This window comes from Rhipicephalus sanguineus, chromosome 4 (genome assembly GCF_013339695.2).
Source record: "Rhipicephalus sanguineus isolate Rsan-2018 chromosome 4, BIME_Rsan_1.4, whole genome shotgun sequence".
NCBI lineage: Eukaryota > Metazoa > Arthropoda > Arachnida > Ixodida > Ixodidae > Rhipicephalus > Rhipicephalus sanguineus.
Window position 1 is genome coordinate 3,327,425 of NC_051179.1, and position 22,710 is coordinate 3,350,134.

The following is a 22,710-nucleotide window of genomic DNA, read 5'->3' on the forward strand; positions in this document are numbered from 1 at the left end:
TCGTACCTGTGCGCTACCGTACGTTCGTATCAAACTTCGCGGGGTGCAAATCGGTTCGCAACAACCGTACTCCAATACATTGCAGGCTAATACACCGTGGTCGGGACCATAGAAAAATTCGTATCACCCCGAAATTTGTACGAGCCGTGATCGTATCACCGAGGTTTTACTGTAATAAGAAGTGTTGGGCCTTTATGTCCCAAAACCACGATATGATTATGAGAGATACCGTACCGAAGAGCTCCGGAAATTTTGACCATCGGGTATTCTTTAACGTGTACCGAGATCACACAGTACACGGGTATCTAGCATTTTGCCTCCATCGCAACGCGACCACCGCGGCCGGGATCGAACCCGCAACCTTCGGGTCAGCAGCCTAGCACCGTAACAGCTACACCACCGCGGCGGACGCAAGCCAAGTGAGGAAAGTGAAGACAACACCCCTGGAAGACGCTCAACTGCCATCCACTCGTCCACGTGGGAAGCAACGTGGACCATGTGGATTATGCAAAAACCGGGGTCAATGCTCCCTACAATAAATCTTCTGAGAGAACCAGGCCTCTCGTCATTACCGGTGACTTCAACATTGATTTATCAAGGCTTTGTGTTTGTATAATTATGTAAGAGTGTATGTACATATGTATGTGTGTTTATGTGTGATAAACGTTGTAGGTTTATGTGTGATAAACGTTGTGAAAAGGGTTGTAGGCTAGTCAAGCTGTCCGGGGACAGCTTTTTTTCTACAATCCCCCCATCTGTATTTCACAAAGATGGCAAATAAACTTATTATTATTATTATTATAACTAAGCTTCGTCCTTATACTACGTGAAGGACGGCTTGGATGTGGACAGGGCATCAAAAAGTCACTCTGCCACGTCCAGAACAGGAAGCATCATAGATCATTTCATCGTAAGAGGCATCCAGGATTTCCACCAGCTGCACTATACCTCGCACATCACTACACTTAGACTCTACATAGCCGCGATCACGAACGGATCCGATTAACAAGTCCGGTCGAGCTGCTGGTGCTCACTGTTCTCTTTGATGATGACCTTGTTGAAAGACTGCCAGGAACCCGTTTTACACATAAACACGGGTTCGCGAAGCGTGCGTGCCTTCTCCGTCATAACGGAGAAGTATAGACTTCCAAAGCAACGTCGAGCGGCGCCACAGCTCTTATGGCAACTGGGGGCACCCACGGCCACAACACTGCCGCCCCCGCTTCCGCGAACGCGCAGAGCTCTTGGATTGCATCTGTGGTGAGTCACAATGTAACTATCGCTGACTAGCAGTGCAGCATCGTTGCACAACTGTAAACAACTGGTTATATAATACATATGCGACTCAACATATGAGTGTGCGTATACCACTTCCACATTTCTGTGGCGTCATTCGGTAACGTTTCGCTCAATGTGAAAAATTACGCCACAGTCACCATCCCGCGCATGCTTCGCATTACATCGATTCCCACGGTACGTGGGATCTGCCGAATTTTTTTTACTCCATCTTTTCTGTTAGTGTAGTACTATACTATAGCAAAAACTATGCACCTCTAGCTATAGCTTGGTATTGCTAGCAAAACCTTAGAAGAAGCAAGGTCGAACACTAGCTCCGCTGTCGGTTTCAGCCTTGCGCAACTAGTACATGCTGTGCACATTTTTATTTATGGATGTTTAAAATGGCATCCTGCTGCGGTACGTCGAGGTGGGCTGCGAGTGCATGCCAAAAGCTGCTGAATCACAGGATTTTCGTTTTGTAACTGGCAGCACCAGTCCCGGGACTTCCCCAAAGCTTTGATCCACACACGTACGTCATATCATACGGACCTACCCGATGCAACGTACAGTGCTTTGTGATGTTAAAGGAGAAGGCATGTTGGTCTTTTTCTGTTCACGTAGGACGATAGATATGACAAGAGATGAATAAAAATCCCAGTTTCACCGCAGGGCGATGCAATGAGTGCGATAACAACAAATGAAGTAAGGCTGGCAACTAACTCTTCTAGATCCTGCAGTCTCGCGTAATTCTGCAAAATGTTGCTGTAACAGCTAAAACACAGCCACTTCGGGTCGGAAAGGAACTTTCGCACAGTCTCTTCGCGTTGAGAGCGCAGCATGTAGAAGGGTATACGAGCCGTCCGCTGATGCCGGTCAAGATAGCGATTTTGATTTCTTTGAAGAAGTAAGGCCGAAATCATTGCACTGCTGTTGAAAAAACAACAAATAATGTTTCCTCTTCTTTGCTTGGCTTAATTATCTGTTCGTTTCATTAGTTGTGTCAAACAAAGAAAAGAACCCCTTGAACAATTCTCCTTCTTTCATTAAGATTACGACAGACACTTGCGTTAGCCCTAAAGTAAAAGGAACTGCAAAAACGTTTATCTTTATCGTTTCATTACTATATGCCTCGCTTTTCTAAGCTTAGTTCGTTTCCTTTACGTTGCTGAGTTGTAGGTACCTGAGAAGATCACAACTAATCATGACAACGGAGAAATAAGCTTCCACCACAATACGCGTACGAAAGTTCGAAAGAGCTTTGTTCACCAAAACTTGATCGGGCGTTCTGTTTCTTAGAGCGTTTATAAAAGAATAAAATAAGAATTACAAATGTAGATCTGAACGATCTGATACGCGTGGAGTGTTCAAACATGCACTAAAAAGTCATAAAATAAAGAGAAAAAGAAACGGCAGCTCAAGATTACAGTCAAAAACCGAAACCGAAACGAAAACTCTGTTTTGTTTCGGCGGCGACATCCTGTGCGAAGCTGTGGAACTAAGTCACGGGTTGAAAAAAAATGCTGATCCGTCGCCAGTGGTGCGATCTTGCACGCGTTCCAAAATAAACACGGAGGCGTGGCATTGCATCCACGCCGCACGTGACCGCACATCACGGCACACGATTAGTCAATGCAGGGCCGTGACGTCTGTCGCGGTTCACATGGGCCATTCGCATGCGGCTGGATGTAACGCCACGCCTCCGTGTTTATTTGGAATGCGTACAAGATCGCACCACAGGGGTGCTCTCGCGGAACGATTCTATTTTTTATTACAATGCTTTTCGTGCTTGGCCATTGGTCAGAACGACGGTCCGTCCGCGTTATCAACGCGATCAGCCAGCCGCGAGTGGTGGATGATAAGAATAGCATAGAATATGGCATAGGATCGGAAATAGCATCGTTCCGCGATTGCACCCCAGGAATCGAACCAATGACGCCGCGGTGAAGCCGCGCTCTGAACTTGAGCGATTAGCTCGCTCGGCCACGGTCGACGCTTTGTGGCTGGGGGTAAGATGGGGTTTATCAATTTACCACAAGCATTTGAAGGACCGCGTTTCAAAAAACGCGTTAGGGAACAACGTTATGCCAACTGCGGCACGTTGAAAATGGCTTCAAACGAAAGCTGAATGTCAGGACTACATGTGATTTCCTGACCATTAACATAACTTGTTTAGTTTTACGACAGTCACCGTTTCTGTCTCGAAAAACAGGCCACATTTTTCGCCGTTTCCATAGACTCCCATTGTACAATATTTAACTGCTCTGGGAACAAAATTGAAGCTTACTGCAACATGATCGCTGCAGTCTTCTCGTGCGTTTAGGTTCCCAGAAGCGCTCTGTGGTGTGCGTTTTTCAACATTCGCCCTCTACACTTATCCATTTAAAACGCGCTAGCTTCGCGCCGCGGCCGCCAGGGGCGCTGGCTTGTATGTGTTACTAGAGTCACTGGAAAAATTTTCCAGTGACTCTATGTGTTACTGTATATGCTAGAGCACTGCACGGGCTCGGGCCTACCCGAAAAGCCCGGCCCGTGGGCCGGGCCCGGCCGGGTAAAGTAGTATTGACGGCGGGCCCGTGCCGGGCTCGGGTCTGAAGCTCCGGGCTTAGGGCCGGGCCCGTGTTTGAGGTGGCCGGCTCGGGTCGGGCCGAGCTTGGACTTTGCTCAGTTCTTAAAGGGACGTCACTAAAGTGATGCAATGAATCGGTTAAGACTGATAAAGTGTACTCTGACACGAATGTTATTAGTTTCACCATATTAAGGAAAACATGAAGGGCAACGTTCCATATTTAAATTTGGCGCCGACCCTTACAAAAATCCATTCAGACAGTCTATAGACTGTCTAAACCCGTTTTTAGAGTGTCTATAGACTGTCTAAATATATTTATGAAAGGGAAATCTCCGCGCGTGAAGTCATGGATTTTAGAATATTTGTCGTACTTTGGGGACATTGGTCAACGAAACTTCTTGAAAGTTGGTATGTCAGGTCTATGGCCCTCTCAGAAGTCAATATACTTAATTTTTATGGATTGGGAACTACGTAGATCCCAGTAGACGCCGTCGAAATATATGACGTCACGGGGTTTGTTGCACGATTTTCGCGGTGGCGTCGGCACCCGCATTTTCTTTTTTCCGTTTTCTCGCCTACCAAGACTCTTATCGCATCGAGCGTGGTGATTACGAAATTTTAAGAGTAATTTACTGATAATAGAAGAATTGTTTTTTCCTTTGTGTCCTTTCAAGTGTGTTCCTCATACGTTGCGCGTACATATACGTTTCACATTTTATCTCAATTAAACGATTCTTTTTTTTTATGTGTAGCAAGCTATTTGGAGAAGTTTTATGAGCGACAGGTACTTATTTCTTTGGCCTCTTGCATATGGGGCTACTTGATTTATCTGAAACGGGCGAGCTAAAAGTAAATAGACCAGGCGCATATATACTTAACATCTCGCTATTCCGTGCTTTATTTGCATTTGTTATTATTTTATATCCCAAATGTTATTCTTTAATGACAGTAATAAATGTAATATAATAAACTTATACCTATAACTTATCTTCGCAAGTGCGATCACGAATCTCCCAGGCGGGGAAACGTTCTTGAAAGTTCCAGCCCTCCACTAAAACGAAAAGACTGCGCGAAGTCTCGTTGCATAAAATCCCTATAAAGACATTCTTTTTCCGTGGTCTCTGTAGGTTCCCAGAGCTCATGTGACGCGAGATGGATATGCACAGTCTGCTTTGTGCGCCCACACTGTTAACATCTGAGCGTTCGTCTAAACCCGCCTCAGCTAACGAGCCGCATTCACGAGATTTACTTCCGCAAGGGCCAGCACAGTGACGAAGGTAAGAGTGGAGGGGGGAGGAATAGGTTGTACCAGATTTCAGCTAACGTTGCCATTTGAAAGAACTTTTCAATATTTCATATGTGGGTCATTTCCGAAGGGTATTTGGCGGCAAGTTTCCCCCAACATATCGATACCTATCTACAAAATGACTAAAATCTGGACGCCAATTCTGCAATATAGTGTTTTTTTTTCATGGTTATGTATCAACACATAGTGGCTGCAGGCGGTGCCTCACGAAAAAATGATTTAGACCTGTCATGCCTGTGTAGCTCAAGAACGTACTCATAAATAAATAAATAAATAAATAAATAAATAAATAAATAAATAAATAAATAAATAAATAAATAAAATGGGATGAAGACAGTCATGTGCGGGCCGCAGGCCGCTAGCGAGAGTTCCGCGGGCCGTGTGTTTGAGACCCCTGCACTATATAGTGCGAGAGCTACATATACTGCCACAGCAGCGTGGGAATTGGCAGGAATAGCATAAGTCCATTAACCCTTTAGGCCCTGGAATTTTAGGGGCGAAGCTCCTTATAGCGGCACCCGTTCGTCCCGTAGTAGTGTGTAACCAGTCTTAAAAACGGAGGGGGCGTGCACACATGAAGGCTCCCTAAAGACAATGCGCTGCGACAGTACGTGATATGTATCGCCCTCTCCTCTCCTACGCTTCCCCCTCTGGGAAAAACGATTTTTGTCGTATTAGTAAATTACTCTTTCACAATTGCAAAATCATCACGCCTGCCGCGAGAAGACGCATGGGAAGCGAGAAAACGTGCAAAAAGAAATCACGGATGGTGACGCCACCTTGAAATTCCCGCATCAAATGCGTCATAGATTTTGACGGCTTCTGCTAGGTCCTACTCAGTTCCTAATCGGTACAAATGAAGTGCATTGTCTTCTAGGGGAGGGGGGGGGGGTAGACTTAACACGGGAAGCTTCAGTAAACTTCGTCAAACCAAAGTCGCCAAAATACGAAAAATGTTCTGAAATATTGGTGGTCATGCGTGGAGATTTTGGCGCGAAATTTAAAAATGAAACCTTGACCTTGATTTTCTCCTTTATTATTGCATCTGTGTTGGTGAAATTAACGAACTTAGATTTCTCACAGTACAATTTATCAATCTAAGCCGATTAATTGTTTCACTTTCGTGTCCATTTAAATTTCAATACAGAGGGCAATAAAAACAAAGTGAAGATAGCGTTGTGTTTTCTGTTCCCTCTGTTTCTATTGCGCTCCTTATCCAAACCGGACTCATGCTGCAAATCACATTTCTTCCTACAATATCTGCTACGAAACGCTCTTGATGATCCCGATTGTATTCCTAGAAAATTAGACACAGTATACCACTGCCGAACAAACGTTTATCATACCCAGTATGTACGCTCAACTGTTTCCACGGTGAGCCAGCCCCTTCTTACAAGTACCGTAGGTTAAAGTATACTTGCTAGCGAAGCATGCGCCAAGCATAGATATTTGCCTTGCGGTCGATTCTATGCTCGGACAACCCCACCTAGATTATTGGCTAGGGCCTCTGTCGGGCCCGATCTGTGGTCGGGCCGGGCCGGGCCGGGCCGGGTAGGCGAAATCTTTTCTCGGGTTCGGGCCGGGCCTGGGTCTCGCTTTGAGTCGCCGGGCCGGGCTCGGGCGGGTAAATTTGAAAAAGTCCCGGGCCCAATTTTTGTGTTTCTCTATGCCGCCGCTGCAGCGAATCGGATTGACACCAGACATCGACAGTTAAGTTATTCACAAGTCTTCGACGCGCCAAACTTGTCGATCAGCGACACGGTAGGTATGTCGCCTACAAGAACGAAGAGCGGCTTCGCCGCATAGCTGTGGTTGCTAGCCAGACCTATGCGCAACTCTGCTACCTAAAGGTAGCATATACAGTAACTCTAGTGTCCACGAAAGCTGGATATGGCTTTTATGCTTGCCCGAGTGGACGCCCTGCTATGTCTCACCATAACCAAAGGCCAGCTGCTGAGAGAAGAACCTCGTTTGAGAAAAGATGCAAAACTTCATGAAAAGGGAGAACGTTTGGGCGTGTCGGTTGTTCATCGTTCTTCAGACGCAAAAAAGAACACGGGACCGGGACAAGCGCTCAACAAGGTTTCTTGTCCCATGTTCTTTTTTGCGCTATGGTTTCTGAAGATTCATGAAAAAAAATTGTATGTTTTCTTATACCGGCTGCCCCAGCTAGTTTAAAAATATTCTGACGCACTCGGTGGCGACGCGACCGAATGCAGGTTGCCTGGAGTACGTAACACTATTTTTGGTGTTCTTCTTAATTGCTTAATTAGGCATGTTTAATAAACTAACTCTTGAAGCAACGAAACTGGGCTAAAAATTATTCCAGAAGGAAAGTTGTAGATCAGTTTGCAAAACGCCCGATTAGACAGTTTCTTACTTTATATTTATTAAGTATTGGTGCTTTTTTTTTCGCTTACTACAGATTCCTGCGAAATACAAAAAAAATCCATGGCTGATCCCTTTGTCATAGGAATCGGTAAAACACGAAAGTGAAACGTGTCTTCACAGACGTAGTTGAGCGTTTGTTGGGCATTCTTTCACCCCAACGGCGAAGGAATGAATGTTATAGCAACAAATTGTAATGTCACGCGAAGAGCGGCAAGCAGCTCAAAACTAGCAGCGCGCTGCTCAAGCAGAAAGGACGCAAAGAACGAACATACACAGGATGAGCGCGAGGTGTCATAGTTGTAACTTATTTTAGATGCGAAGTATCTTAAGGCGGAGCTCAATCGGGTGTTGGTGGTGGTGGTGTGCGGCGTGACCAGTCTTACTGCGCATGCGCATACCCTCTCCACACACCTCCTCTCCACTCCCCCTCACCATCCCCATGTCCTCTACCCCTCTCCCCATTTCCCTCTCCACTCACCCTCTCCCCTTCCCCTCTCCCCTTCCCCTCTCCCCTTCCCCTCTCCCATCCCCCTCTCCACTTTCCCTCTCCACTTCCCCTCTCCTCTCCCCCTTTCCACTCTTCCTCTAAACGCGGGCTAGACATGCCGAAATTCTCTCCTGCGCAACGCCGCGATGAGCTCGAGCGCATGCGCGTCCTGCCTCCCCTTCTCTCTCCTCTCCTACGCTGCCCCCCTCTCGCCCGCCTGTCGACCGCGTTCCCCGCTCGCCCTGTGAGAATTAACGGCCAGGCTAGATGGAAGATACGACGCGCGTAGCGTCCCTCTTCGCGTTCCACGACGCGAGGTCGGTAGTATGCCCAACGAACGCCAACGGAACGCGATGGCGCAAGTGCTCCGGCTTCGCATCGCCTCATGGTCCCCTTTAGCAGGAGATGGTGTAATTTTTTGTGTGAGCAGCGCGCTCCTTTCGCAAAAGCGGCCGCTGCAGTGAGCGAAGTGACCGTCGTGCTCTCAACGCAAACTTGCGGTGAGAGCACAAGACGTACAAACCACCGCCATCAAGAGAAAAGCGTGCGTTCGAGCGACCACGCCCTGTAGAGGCACACACTCATCGCGACGCGTGGGGCGTCGATCTTTAAAGCGCGCTCTTCGAGCTTTCGCGCCATATCGCTAGTGATAACGAAAAACTCGCTGATGTACCACCGATCTCTGAGTACCACCACCGACAAATGGTGCATATAAATAGCTTGCCGTTAGCATGGCGAGGAACGTGCCGTCTGTGGCCTAATAGTTTCGCGCCGCGCGCTGCGGGGCGAGGGTTCGTAAGTTCGACTTCCGATGAAGGAACTTTTTCTTCTAGTTTCTTTCTTTGCCATCTGTTAGTCTTTATATTTTAGAACGTCATATCCATGATGGAAATGCGTCAGTGGAGCTGTGGTGGACCCCGGCATAAAACACTTTCGTGTTAAAAAATCCCACGCAGTGTGGGAATCGATGCAATGCGAAGCAGCCAGCAAAGAGCATCGCCTCGTTTGTCTTTGAGGCGAGTAAAGACATTCCTGTCATCTAGTTCACTATATATGTACCACATGTTTGTCATGCATGTAGTACAATCTTTAATATAATGAAACGTATATTTTGGTACAGACAATGCATCACCTGCGATTTATGTTCGTCATGCACTCATGTTATGTCATACTAATTTTGGTATACGTCCCATTAACGAAACGGCCAGGAAAGCACAAAGTCGTAGGCGGCTAGATGGATAGATAGATAAACAGACAGACAGACAGACAGACAGACAGACAGACAGACAGACAGACAGACAGACAGACAGACAGACAGACAGACAGATAGATAGATAGATAGATAGATAGATAGATAGATAGATAGATAGATAGATAGATAGATAGATAGATAGATAGACAGACAGACAGACAGACAGACAGACAGACAGACAGACAGATAGATAGATAGATAGATAGATAGATAGATAGATAGATAGATAGATAGATAGATAGATAGATAGATAGATAGATATGCTCAAGGTCGCAGAAGTTCGCTAAGAAATGCTTCGCATTTAAAAAAGTGACATGACCACTTCCGCGCGCTCCCAAACGTTCCGCGCGAAAACGACCATATAATATTTGGCCGGGTGTGCCATTGATCTCCACTAAGCTGGATGGCGCATCGAGCACGCGGGCGTGAAGCCACCGGAAGCCGGCGTTTTTGTCCCGGAAGAGAGTTTTTCTCTTCTTTTTTAAAAGAAATACCTGCCTGCAGCGCAGTAAACTGTACGAATCGACCGGAAAAGTCGTCAGCAAAGACATTTCACGCGTAAGTACCTCAATGTTGCATTACTTTTTACGCATTTTGTACGTTGCAGCACTCCGCCGTATTCGGACGGTGTCGGCACGGCGTCTGTCATCTTTCGTGTAGCGTTCGTCGGCGTCTAAAGTGAGGCGTAATCGCAGAGTTTGAAAAAATAAAAAAGAAAAACGATCATAACAACAGCTGCCACCCGGGAATATTTGGAATGCGCGATTGAGACGGACAGAAGACGTCAGCTTCCGGGACAAACAGGGGACCTTCCGGTGGCTTCACAAGCGCCCGCCTCGCAGAGCGGGGATGCACCGTCCAGCATTTTTAATGGAGGTCAGTGGGGTGTGCTGGATTGATAGGGCCGCGACAATGCTCTTGGCTGTGCAATGACACACGTTTTGCTAGCACAAGCGATAACCGGCGCGTCTTTTCATCGCCGTCATGAACCGTCGCGAGGGAAGCAATTTTTTATTGACATCATGTAAGGAGATTTTGGCGCACAGATAAGGCGCCGGCTACTCTTGGAGTACATAGGGTCCATAAACATAAAGTACATAGGATCCACATATCATTTGTAGGGAGCATTGCAATCACGTTGCATAGAAAGCCTCCATTACCGCTTCCGGGGAGTGACGCATGGGCGCGGAAACGAAGCAAGACGCCCGAGATGCGAAGGTGGCCGCAAAGCGCTGAATCAACAGAACTCGTAGCTGGGAGAGTTGGTTCATATTTGAAGAAAAGCCGGTAGACAGGGTGTTTGTCTGTGTTATTTTTGCGCATGCCAGTGGAAGCACCGAATGCTGGTGCCGATGTGATTACGGGACAGAGACCGATGTAAGGGAGGACGCTCAAAGGGAACTGATGACAAGAGCGCGAGTAATGACGTTCAGTGCAGGGTTGCATACTTCAGCCGGAAATAAAACCAAAGAAAACGCAAGGCCTGCGCGGAACAGTCACAGCAAAACACGTTGTGGGGCTAGTTGGTGATGCATATTTTACTTTTTGAAAGATATCCAGTGGTAAGCTTTAAACAAAAGCACACAGAAAGTGCACCGTCCCGTCATGTCTTTCAGACAGAACAGTGAGCTGGAAACTCTCTTAGGGCGAGTACCGCAAGTGCACGTACGCCGTCATCACTTTGCGTCATAACGCATCATCATGACCAAGTAGCGCGTCTGCAAGGCGGCCTGTCCGCACTTTGTTGATACTGATGAAGAACTGTGGCTGAGCCCGTCGCAGTGGGTGGGAAGCTTATACGCACGCGACGCGCGTTACACAATGACGCCTGGCCTCTCCCGACATGACGTCTGTGTTTTTGCGGGGTCGTCGTCACGTGACCAGAGTCAACAAAGCAACAAACAAGACGAAACGATCGCTCAACTCCGACGGTTTCTCCTCACCGGGCACTGCGGTGGACGCCACCATGGCCTCAAAGCAGCGGTAGGGCCAACAACATTGATTACTTAAACGACATTGGTCCACAGGAGGGTCCGGCTAGAAAACACAAACCATTGCCTTGCCCTGCTTCTTTGCTTGAATTAATCTTGCGTATTTAAGCAGAACATTGCGTCGTCATATATTTAAACTCTGCATGACGCCCTCTATAGATATATACGAAAGGTAATACTATGTGAAAGGTTAGATATGAAGCTGTCATAATTTCTTTTCAATAAGGCCTTCGTGCAGGACCATGTGGGGTTGTACGAAAGCTGTACATGGCGTTTTTTTAAGGGAAAGCTGATCACAGCAGTGGCTGATTTTGATTTTGGTGCAATTGTCGGTGTCCGTAACCGCTATCGCGCACAATGAATAAAAATATCCAAGACTCAGTGGGATTTGAATCCAGGCCCTCTGCATGGCAGGTGAGTATTCTACCACAGAAAACGCGCCTGAATCGCTTTTCCAAAATAGGCGTCATGACGGGCAAGGAAGCACGTTAACAGGTGTAATATAGCGCAGTCGAAGAGTAATACCCCTGTCACACTGGAGGTGCAAATATCAGGTTCGAAGATCATTCGGTGCACCGAATGTCATTCGATCCGTAGGGTAAAAAACTAATGTCATTCGTTCATGATATCAATGTTGATAATTGAAAAAAAAGAAGGCCGGAAAAGTTGAGGAAGGTAAATGCAGTGTGGTAGAAAAGAGAAGTTATTTATTTTGGGATGTATGTCGGGAGTCGCGTCACTAAATAAACTCACAGAGAAATGTTATTTTGTAGAGTATCCGGCCAAAACAAGCCAAGACGACGCTTAGCCAGTAGCCACAGCCAATAAATTGAACACAACAAACATGGCCGACATGGCAGTGCTATGGTGGCTAGCAAGGGCGTCCGCAGAACTTTTTCCAGGGGGGTGCATCAGCAGAGTGTGGGGGAGGGGAGGGGGGCATACAGCATAGGTAGCTTTTGTTTCATTGCCGTGACATGACCGGCAAGATTAGTCCATAGCAGTATGTAACGTGCAAAGTTGGCTGGTAATCCTGAATGATGTTTCACGCGGATATGCGGGACTGCAGTGTGCTAATCAAGCTGTGTAGCTTACTGCTACTGCATAGAAAATTATTATCCAAAATTCCAAGGGGGGGCAGCTGCCCCCCCTTGCACCCCCTCCGGACGCCCATGGTGGCTAGCAGTGCCGCTGCACGACGACGCCAAGCTGCAGCATGTGAAGCGTTTAGTTGCTTGCTTTATACTTGGCGTTGCGCCAAAAGCGTGTGAGGCAAACGAAAAGGCTGGAGCGAGAAATAGATGAAGAGTGCAAACGCAGCGACGACATTCTGCAGCGCATTCAAGCGAACGCGTTCTCGATCGCGGCAGTGGTCGCCACTGTACCCGCTGCATGTTTACCGAGAACGTTGGACATTTCAAGGAAGCGAACTTTGGTTTGAAGAGACTCTGCCTAACCTTGGAGAACGTCACTTTAAACAAGCCTTTCGTGTGTCACCGTCCACATTCAGGTATTTAGTGGAAGCGTGCAGATGTGTATCGGAACGGCAAACGACATGGTTAAGGAAGCCGATCTCCGTGGAGAAGCGAGTGGCGGTGGGACTATACCGGTTGTGTTCAAGTGCAGAGGACAGAACTATTGCACGCCTTTTTGGAATCGGCCGGTCCACCGTAAACGTGCTCTACAGAGAATTTTGCAAGGCAGTCATCAGCCAACGCGAAAGGGAGTGGCTCCACATGATACGTCAAGAAGACATGAAGGAACACCTCGGGGAGTTCTTCGCCTTCAGCGGCTTTCCTCAGGGCATAGGCGCTCTGGACTGATGCCACTTCTGTGTCTCCCCACCTAAGGAGCATGCAGTGGATTATTACAACTACAAAGGATGGTAAGCACCAGATGTTTTTTTGGTTTAAAAGCTTTTGATCAGCTTAGCTTCGGTCTTGTGCTCTATTTTTGGAAGAACTTCACGTGGTCGTGCTGTTGTTTGTAGTCCGAAAGTCGCGGATGCTTCTCATCAATTTATGCATGCAATAAAAGTTTTCCTTAAGTTTGTAATTGAAACATGTGATTGAGCTTTACCCTTGGTTGCTATTCACGCTTCGTGGTCAGGAAGTCTCGGAGAGTGCGTCACTACTTTGTTCGGATGACGCAAAATTACGGTTCTTTATTAGCGTGAAACTCATCATTACCTGAAAAAATGCAGATGCTAGCATTACTTTTTTAGGGAGTTACTTTGAACGAGACTGTAGCGCAAGTGTGGCATGAAAACTGGCACTAATGCTCATCTTCCTCGCAGCTACAGCATCGTACTACTCGCAGCAGTTGACCACATGTGCCGGTTTCGGTACATAAATGTCGGAGCCCCTGGCAGGTGCCACGACGCCAACGTTTATGCAAGGTCAAGGCTGTCTGGTGTGGTGGATACTTCAAATTGCCTGTGGCTGTGATCGAGGGTGTCGAGGTGCGGCCAATAATCCTCTGCGACCAGGCTTTCCCACTCACCACAAACTTACTCAAACCCTTCCCTAACGCCTCGCCGAACACAGAGGAAGCATCCTTCAATTACAACCTACCAAGGACAAGACGCATCGTGGAAAATGCATTCGGAAGGTTGAAGGCCCGCTTTAGGTTTGTGATGAAAAGAATGGAATGTACCTTGGCGAATGCAAAGCTCGCTATCATGTACTTTGCATAACATGTTTGAGGGCTGTAGGGACAGCGCGGAACGACAGTGGGAACAAGAGGCCTCTGCCTTCGATGCTGTTTACGAGCAGCCGTGGCACTCGACCACTACATCCAGTGGTGCAGGTGATGTAGTTAGAGATGCTCTTGCGCAGTACTTCTGAAAATTGGACCAGAACCCGTAAATCTTAGACGTGAAAGTGCACCAAGCTGTGGAGTCTTTACAGGCGTTAGCTGGAGAATTTATAAGTGTTTCAGGCATTCCTTGGCGATGTAATGCCCCCACGAAGAGCACTTCAACTAAATACAGAAAAAATAAGCTCGTTTTATTTACAATATTTCTATGTACAGTTAGTTGCCTGGCAGACGAAGAATAAAAACAGCGCTAAACACGGGACGAGAAGAGGACACGGCGCCCTGTGTGTGTCCTCTTCTTGTCCCGTGTTTAGCGCTGTTTTTATTCCTCGTCTACCATGCAGCACCAACCAGCCCAATCAAGGACATTGTTAAAGTTAGTTGCCAGTCATCTTCTCGAGCACAGAGATGAGCCGCTCTTCACGTTCCGCTGCCGCTTGATCTAATTTGAGTTGTCGCTCAAGCATCTCCAGCTCTTTCCCTTTTGAACGTTCCAAAGAGAGGCGCAGCTGCCGCGGCTTTTCGATCAGCTCCGACATCAGCATTTGTTGCGGCGACTGCTTTTCGCTGGACCATCGCTGCTGTTTTCGTTCTGCCGCTGGTGTTGCATTCTCCCCTTCACTTTTCCAAGTTCCTTCACCTTCTGCTGGACTGCCGCTGGCTTCTTGTGTAGCTGTGGGGTGTGACCGTGGGCAGCTATGCGTTTGGCCAGAAGTTTCTTCGCCGGCATCCGCCTCATGTGTACCGCCCGTCTCCATACTCCCGATGGTCTGAAAAGGCAAAATAGACAATAAATAAATTGAAAATGACACTGCTGTTCTTATATCCTCCGAAGAAGGCTGGATCGCCAGCTGAGTGAGAGTGTGTGTAATCGTGAGAAAATAATCGGTAACACTTGGAAACCAGCACAAGAAAGATATTACATAAAAAACTGCTAACTACTCTACTAAAGTTAATGCTCAGAATACTGTAACTATTATAAGTATGTTCTGTTACGTATCTACACAATTTTGAGAGTAACATGAATCCAATCTGAAAAAAAAGAACGTGAAAGTTTTCTCGAGCAAAAAACTTCTTTAAAATATATAGACACAACCACTGTATACAGATTGCAAGGAAATGGGCAATAGATTCACTTACCTGTTCTACCGTGCTGCTGTCGCTGCCTGCTGTTTCTTGCAGCACGCTTGAGTAATTCATGGGTAGTGCTTGGAGAAATCTGTTTATTTCCCAGTAATAGGGCCATGTTATCTTGCCACTTCCCGTTCCCTTTTTGTTATTGATGTCTCTGAAATAACAAGGATAAAAGTCGGTCATGTTTCCACAACGCTGCCAGTTAGCATGATAAACGTGCGAATATTTTCATCAGCTATTACCCACGCGCTAGAGTAGCTCCTTTCGGCAATATTAATTCTAGCTTTCTTGAAATACGTTCCAGTGCACGGCAGTTAGTAAGGAAGTCATGCTAAGCGCCCTGCGTCTCGCGGGACCTGATCGCAGTGAACTAGAATACACTCGATCAAAAGTGCCCCATGTGACTGGTTTGCCAAGTCTGCACACAAAACAAGGCAAAATGCACCTGCTTAAGGCATGCGCGGCGTGACGGGGGAAAAAAGAAAAGAAAAAAGTGCCGCGTTTATTAAAGTTTTCCAAGACGGGAAGTCACAGAGGCACGCACCTGTTCGCGGTGCGACAGCGCGCGCACACAAGAGCACAAAGCGTTCCGCGCAGGCTTCGGAAGTCTTTCGCGGCAGGGGGGGCTCGAGATAACCGCAGAGCCACGATTTCCGGCTGGTCACAGGATAACGTTTGGAACCACATTCTAATGTGCACGCACACAAACAAGTGCGCATGCGCGAAAAATACAGACGTGCACGCACGTTTCTGATTTGTTTAGCGTACGTGTGACTTTACAGAGAAGATTTGTCAGCTTTAGGATGGGCATCTCAACTATGACCATTATGATCCTTTCTTTTTACTCTGCTAACTTTTTTTAAATTGGGAGCAAATGTCTCGTAGTAATTTGCATTTTCTGAATAAGTAAAACATCTTTCTCTATAGTTTATGCATATCCATAGCAATAAAGTAACTCCAAACAATCCTGTTGGTTGTGTATACTGTTTAGGTCAAGATGTGAAAGGTAGCACTTCCTGGTTGTCTCTATAATTTGACTAAGGCTGCACAATAAAATATATGCATACTTGCTACTTAGCTGCTTTGAAATGGCTGTTTACTCTACCGTTGCTTATGATTGATATTTTTTAAATATTACCTTAATTGAGCAAAAGGCTTGTATTTTTAGTGTATTTCTAGCGTCACATCAATAAAGACGTCGTTTCCCGTAATCAAACAAAAACGGTCACACATAAATTAGAACGATTTACACTAACAATGTTTATTTACTAAAGTGGGCCGTCATAATTACAAACATGATCTGTTTATTCATGTGACACACATTATATGAACAATGGAAAGATGCACTTCATTAAAAAATTTCCCTAAGGCAAGCATCCCCCTTCATGCATTTAGTTCAGCACTTCCGCAGCAAGAAAAAATTAAGTGCCGATAGTATATGTCAACTGAAGTTATACAATGTAGACGAATGCAGATTTAATGATGCAGGTAAGCACAAAGGGTATAAGTACGAACAAAAGGTAATGTATCATGGACTAACAAATAGGTGTTAAACATTATTCTGTACGATGACATAGTGCATTACGGAAATGACAACAGCTAGATATATGCGGAATAACGAAGGAAACAAAAATACGTCTATATTGGACTGATAATCTAATGCGCCGGTGCGTCGATTACAAACACAGAACACTCAGTACTCGACCATATCACTAGGTTGCGAAAAAAAACACAGCTAGCATGAACCAAACGTTGCTGAGCGTTCGGCCGTTTTCGTTATAAATTCGTTCATGACTTTATCCAGAGATAACTTTCCTGTTCTTTCCCGGTGAGTGTGCAGGAGGAGAAGATGAGTGAGACGGGCCTGCGTCATGCGACTGCAAAGATATGTCCTCACTCGCCGGAGTGCACTAAAAGAGCGCTCTCCTGATGCCGCTGATGCTGGTACAGTCAACAGCAGCTGCACAAGTTTTCACAACCTGGTCCAAAAGATTCCGAACTGTTTGAGACTCGGACCTCAGTTGTTCAGCCATATCTTCAACAGTGTTGACACCTGCCCCAGAAATAACTGTTGGAAGGAGTAGAAGCTGTGCCACAAGCCTGTCTAGATCAAAATCTGTGCTGTGGACTCCGAGCGCTTCTTTCAGTGCCTCCTCGGTTAATCGCTGTCCACGTGTACTGTTGACGATCGCGCATTCAAGCTTCGCTAGACAGTCCATGCCTGGTTGGTCAAACCGATTTTTTATTTCGGATGTCACGCAGTCAACTGCCGCAAAGAACTCTTTTCGGAGCTTAGTCTTTGCGTCCAATACTACTGGAGGAGCAGGCTCATTTCAATGCTCAAATCGCGTGGGCGGTTTTACGCGTCTGGCGACCGCGGCTTCAATCTGATCAATGCCCAACCTCATGGCGGCATTTTGTGTTTCTTCAAAAAACGCCAGGCCTGCGCTAAAACCGCAGCACAGTCACAGCGAAAGCTGGAAGAGCGGCGTTTCTAGAGCCCGTTAAGCTCTCTTGGGGCTACAATACAAGTACACTAGAAAGGTACCCACTACGCCATAAATCACAATTTTTGTGAAGTTTGGAAGCACCTACTAAGCCATTATTCGTCATTCTGCGGAGAAGCGAGGCACCAGCTACACGTCTGTAAGGCATTATGTGCACTTTGTTCACGCGACGACTGATGACGATGAAGAATTATGGCTCAGCCCTTTGTAATGGGTTGGAATCTTTAAACGGCCCACCAGTTATGTAATTTGCATTGGGTGACGCCCGGTCGCTATTTCCCTCTCCCGTCATGCTGTATAACATACGCTGACGTGGGAAAGAGACGGGTGGGGGGGGGGGGGGAGCGAAGAACTTTACTGAGACCCCGAGATAATGGATCATACGCTTATGGGCTTCCTTGGCAACCAATACAAGTGCCCTTGCGAGGAACCCACTACGCTATAAATCATTGTAATTTTACTGAGACCCAGAGGAAGTGTATCATGCGCTTATGGGCTTCCTTGGCAACCAATCCAAGTGCACTTGCGAGGAACCCACTACGCTATAAAAATTGTATATTTTTGAGAAGTAGGCCAGCAGGCACTCTGCCATTTTATGTCATTCTACGGAGAGCGTTGGTACCTGCTAAACCCATGTAAGGCATTATGCGCACTTTGTTGATGCTGTGCCTGATGATGAAGAATTATGGCAGGGTCCTTTGTAATGGGTTGGAAGCATTCAACAACCTGCTCGTTGCGCAATTCGCATTGTGTGACGCCTGGTTACAGAATTCGCGTTGTGCTACGCTTGGTGCTTATTTTACTCTTCTACCACGCTATATTGCATATGCTAATGTGGTTCCTTCCCGACATGAAGCCTGTATAGGACCTTTTAGCAAAGCAGTTTCAAGCACCGGTATGGCTCAGAGGTTGAATACTGGGCTCCCACGCAGAGGACCCAGGTTCGAACCTCGTTCCATCCTGGAATTTTTTTCTTATTTAGTTTTTTTTCTTATTTCGAGCGATACTGGTTACGGACACCGGCGGCGGCGGCGGCGGCGGCGGCGGCGGCAGCGGCGGCGGCGGCGGCGGCGGCGGCGGCAGCGGCGGCGGCGGCGGCGGCGGCGGCGGACAACTACGGCGCCAAAAACGGCCGGTGAAATGATCTCATAACAGCTTTCGCTGTAAAACTCGATCAAAGCCGTCCTCTGTTCTCAGGTTCGCCATGGTCTGACACAGTGCTTTAGCTGCCTGTTTGGTTCCGGTCGCACTGTATTTGGGGCTCTGAAGAGCCCTAGCAAGTTGCTCGCATGGGCCAAACAGTTCTTTGGACATGTTTAATCCGAATAGAGTATGAAACTTCTGCAGCTGCTTTTCGTACCCTCTCATAATCCCTCTCCGATCAGCTCTAAGTGATCCTGGAGTTTGTAACAGCTCCTGCATCGTAGCCTGAACTCTTTCATAGTTCTCGGTGAATCGTTTAACTGAATTCACTCTCACTGCCCACCTCGTTGGACACAGTGGTAGAAGACTGCCTGCCTTTGCAGGTATTGCGCGTGCATCATCGACGCATGGAGGAAGAACGATGCCGCTGTACGTGGCCTTCCGTTTCGCAGAAGTAAGGATTGCGTTGGAAACGTCTTTCACGGCGCATAGCGCATCTGCAACTATTACGCTGCTACGGCCGACTTCCTGGAGAGCCAAATCTAACGAATGACTGGCGCAGTGCACGTAAATTGATTTCGGCTGAATGTCGAAGATCCTCTTTTGAACTCCTGAGAAGCGCCCAGGCACGTTGGCTGCACCGTCGAAGCAGTGACCACGCAAACGACTCAAATCGAGCCCTAGACGCACAAGCATGTCCTTTACAGCTAAAAACAGTGTGTTGGCCTTACAGTCTGGGGGGCTGTGAACTCCGATAAACTCTTCATGAACTTCCAGTGAGGCATCTTCCAACCAACGCAAGCAAAGTGTAAACTGTTCGTCCCCCGCCACGTCCGTGGCCAATCAGCGATTATTCCAAAAGATGGAGTCACTTTAATGTATTCCAAGATTTCGCGCTGTAGTGTGTGAGCCATGATCTTGATGATTTCATTCTGAATGTCACTGCTCAGCCACTTGTCCCTTCGGCTTAGCCATGTCTTAAGAGCAGGCACGTCTTCACAGCGCTCCTGTAATAAGTCCGCCAGGTTGCCGAACTGCTGAGTGTGTCCTAGAAGGGCCTGACCGGTGCGGCAGAGGTAGCGAATGGAACTCACGATAAGGCGAAGAGCTTCCCTAGACTCACGTAGCTGCTTAGCGCAACTGCTTGTGAGGAGCTCAACAACACGTGCCCCTTTGGCTTTACTCAGCTGGTACTGTACAGCATCGACATGGTAAGTGCTTTTTTCGTGGCACCGAAACTTCTCAAGGGCGTTCTTCCAATTAGAAAAACCATTCTGCAGGAAGCTAAGCTCCAGCCCGGGCCCAGTGGCTCTCCTTTCTTTGAATGAAACGCGGCACGCGTGACAAAGCACCATGTCGCGCTCGGCGTCATAATGGAGCCATGGAAACTTCTCGAAGCATGCGTGCTGGCAGGACCTGTTACATTTGCCCCTTGGAAAGACGTTGCTCTTGGCTGGTACAAACTTGGTAGGTCGCGGTGCGTCTTCTCCACGAGGGCAGTAAGCATCCGGTGAACATGACCTAGAAGGAGCCGCCGCATGTACAAGGTCATCCGCAGCATCGACGGTGGCCGGGTTCGGAGAAGGTGCATAAGTACTTTCTGCATTTAGAAGTAAGAACAATGTTCTCAAAAGATGAAGTGGCGACGCTGCGCGTTGCAACTTTTACACGATTCTAGCGCACTTGGGATTGAACATCCACAAACGGTTCATTAGCTACCAGAATCCAAGGCGACCTAGCAGCAGTAATACATTTTCCAAATTTGATAATTTTGATAGTGATTTGTCGAATGCAAATCGAGAACTAAGAAAATGAATTTCTAATATATCGCCAACCATAAAGAGGCCAGAAAACAATGAAGTTTGTTATTTTTTAAACTTCTTTTTCCTGGTCTATTTGCTTGCCATTTTCACTGATATTTTAGAACTGAAAACAATAATGCCGCTTTTTTTTTCTCTCAAAATAAAGGTATATGCATTCTTACCGTAAGTCCGCTTCATTGACCCCGCGCCATCAAGTGCCGTAATTGGGGATGGACAGGGCAAAGATTCATGTTCAATATCAGGAGCCTCCCTTTTCTTAATCAAGAATCTTTCCATTGCGTTTAGGGCTGCTTCGGAACTGCAAAACAAGACAACCATAAACACATATAACTAAAAACAAGCGTCTTCATATTCAATATCGTGTAAAAAGGAGAAAATGACACTACATCCCCGTCTTTTCTATTGAAAACAATCTTATGTTAACGTTTTCTGCCTAACTTCACAACGCGTAGTTGTGTTATACAATTCAACAGCTCTGCAAAAAAAGAAAAAAAATTAAGCACAGCCCCATGCTGGAATAACATAGTAGCTAAAGTTTGCTTCCAGAATACAAAGAATGTCCCATATTACTGCGATTGGGTATTTCAATCTGTTACTGGCCAAACAACAGCTCTGCATGGCGTAACTGGTATAACCAAATCAGCGTGACCCCGATATTGAATCATAAAATAAGGAACTCTTTTAAAACTGTCGTTCGGCAAGATTAGCATAAAAGTTATCGCATCTGCTGTTCTTATCCTTTCATCTTCATCATCACCAGTTTGTGGATGCCTGCTGCAGGACACCTTGCCACCTATTATTTTTGCCTCCAAACCCCGTCTCTCGGTATTCATTCAGTTACTCGCTTTTTCCACCTGTTGTCTAAGCTACGCATCGCATGCCAATTAAGCCCAACTCTCCTTCTTTATCTCAAATGACGTCACTGTGGTTGCCATCTTGGAGTACAGGCTGGTTGAGATGCTCGCTGAGCAAGAAAGCATGATATCAGATTAGCGCTGGTGCTCCCTCGCGTGCCTTTGTGTTCACCCGTGGCGCGGCTGGCGAACAGAAGAAAGCGGGGAGAGCACAATAGAACGCGGAGACCGAAAGACTATCTGTCTTCCTCTGCACTGACACTCTCTAATGAGATGAAAAGTAACGGTGGCTGCTATATTGGAGTACACGGCGCAGGGAACCTGTCTGTGACGTCACTTGAAAACTATGTATAGAACATTCTCTACACGACTGCGCAATATGAGTGACAAGTTGCCTGTACATGAATTAAATCGTGCAACTCATCAAAAGTTCTCGCAATTTTGTTGATAATATTTTCTTTCCAAAAGATATAGTTGTCGAAAATCCAAATGAGCTTTCAGCCTGTCTTGAATAACTGGTCTATTTTTTAACCTTTGGGACTATATTGTCACAGGCCGCGGTGCCATGCAGTGATGTATCTCTCAGCCGAACTCCGGTCGCCGGTCGGCAGTGACAGGTTCGCAATTTCATATCCGAGAAAGTCACCGGTAGCAGTGCGAGAATACTCACTCTCGAATGGAACAAAATAAAAGATTTCATGCAACGACTAACCAACAGCCGGAATACAAACACAACGAACGTGCGAAGCCGCTTACGTTAAGAGCCACAAACTGCGAGAGTATCAAATACTAAGATGTGCAGATCTTAACTGCAGGAGCTGTAAATCAATGACAAAAAAAGTCAAACGGCATATTTGTAAACAAAGGCGCCGGCTCGAGCGGTGGAGGTTGAAGGCAAAAAGAGTGCCTCTACGAACGAGCCTCTCCATGAAGAGTTGTGCGCGCAATCTGTGAATCGGCAACTAGAATTCATCCAACGGAGGATAAAAGAATTTTTGAAAACAATCTTTAGTGTGTGTGTGTGTCTTTTTTTTTGGTTGCGTTGATCGAGTGAAAACGGGGATTAGATTCCGCGTCATCTGCTCTGCTCCGCGTGATAGTGTTTTCTGCAGTGATTTTCCGTACTACGCCCAAGAATTCCCAATCTGGGACATGAAAATT

At 46.8% G+C, this 22,710-nt stretch overlaps 2 protein-coding genes across 2 annotated transcripts in view; both read right to left on the minus strand.

The window, feature by feature from the left end:
- Positions 1-22,710, minus strand: part of LOC119389297 (monocarboxylate transporter 12) — a 130,382-nt gene that overhangs the window by 74,404 nt on the left and 33,268 nt on the right. The gene's annotated exons all lie outside the window — the stretch shown is intronic.
- Positions 14,371-15,364, minus strand: LOC119389298 (uncharacterized). The gene is made up of 2 exons (XM_037656508.2): positions 15,229-15,364; positions 14,371-14,858 (listed from the first exon to the last, which is right to left on the minus strand). Exons 1-2 carry the CDS (start codon positions 15,286-15,288, stop codon positions 14,466-14,468), a joined length of 453 nt encoding a protein of 150 aa, XP_037512436.1. The 5' UTR covers positions 15,289-15,364; the 3' UTR covers positions 14,371-14,465.

Coding starts and splice junctions, on each gene's coding strand:
- LOC119389298 (XM_037656508.2), bottom strand. CDS start 15,288: ATGAATTACTCAAGCGTGCTGCAAGAAACAGCAGGCAGCGACAGCAGC. Junction 14,859..15,228: donor ACAGCAGCACGGTAGAACAG/GTAAGTGAATCT, acceptor TTGCCTTTTCAG/ACCATCGGGAGTATGGAGAC.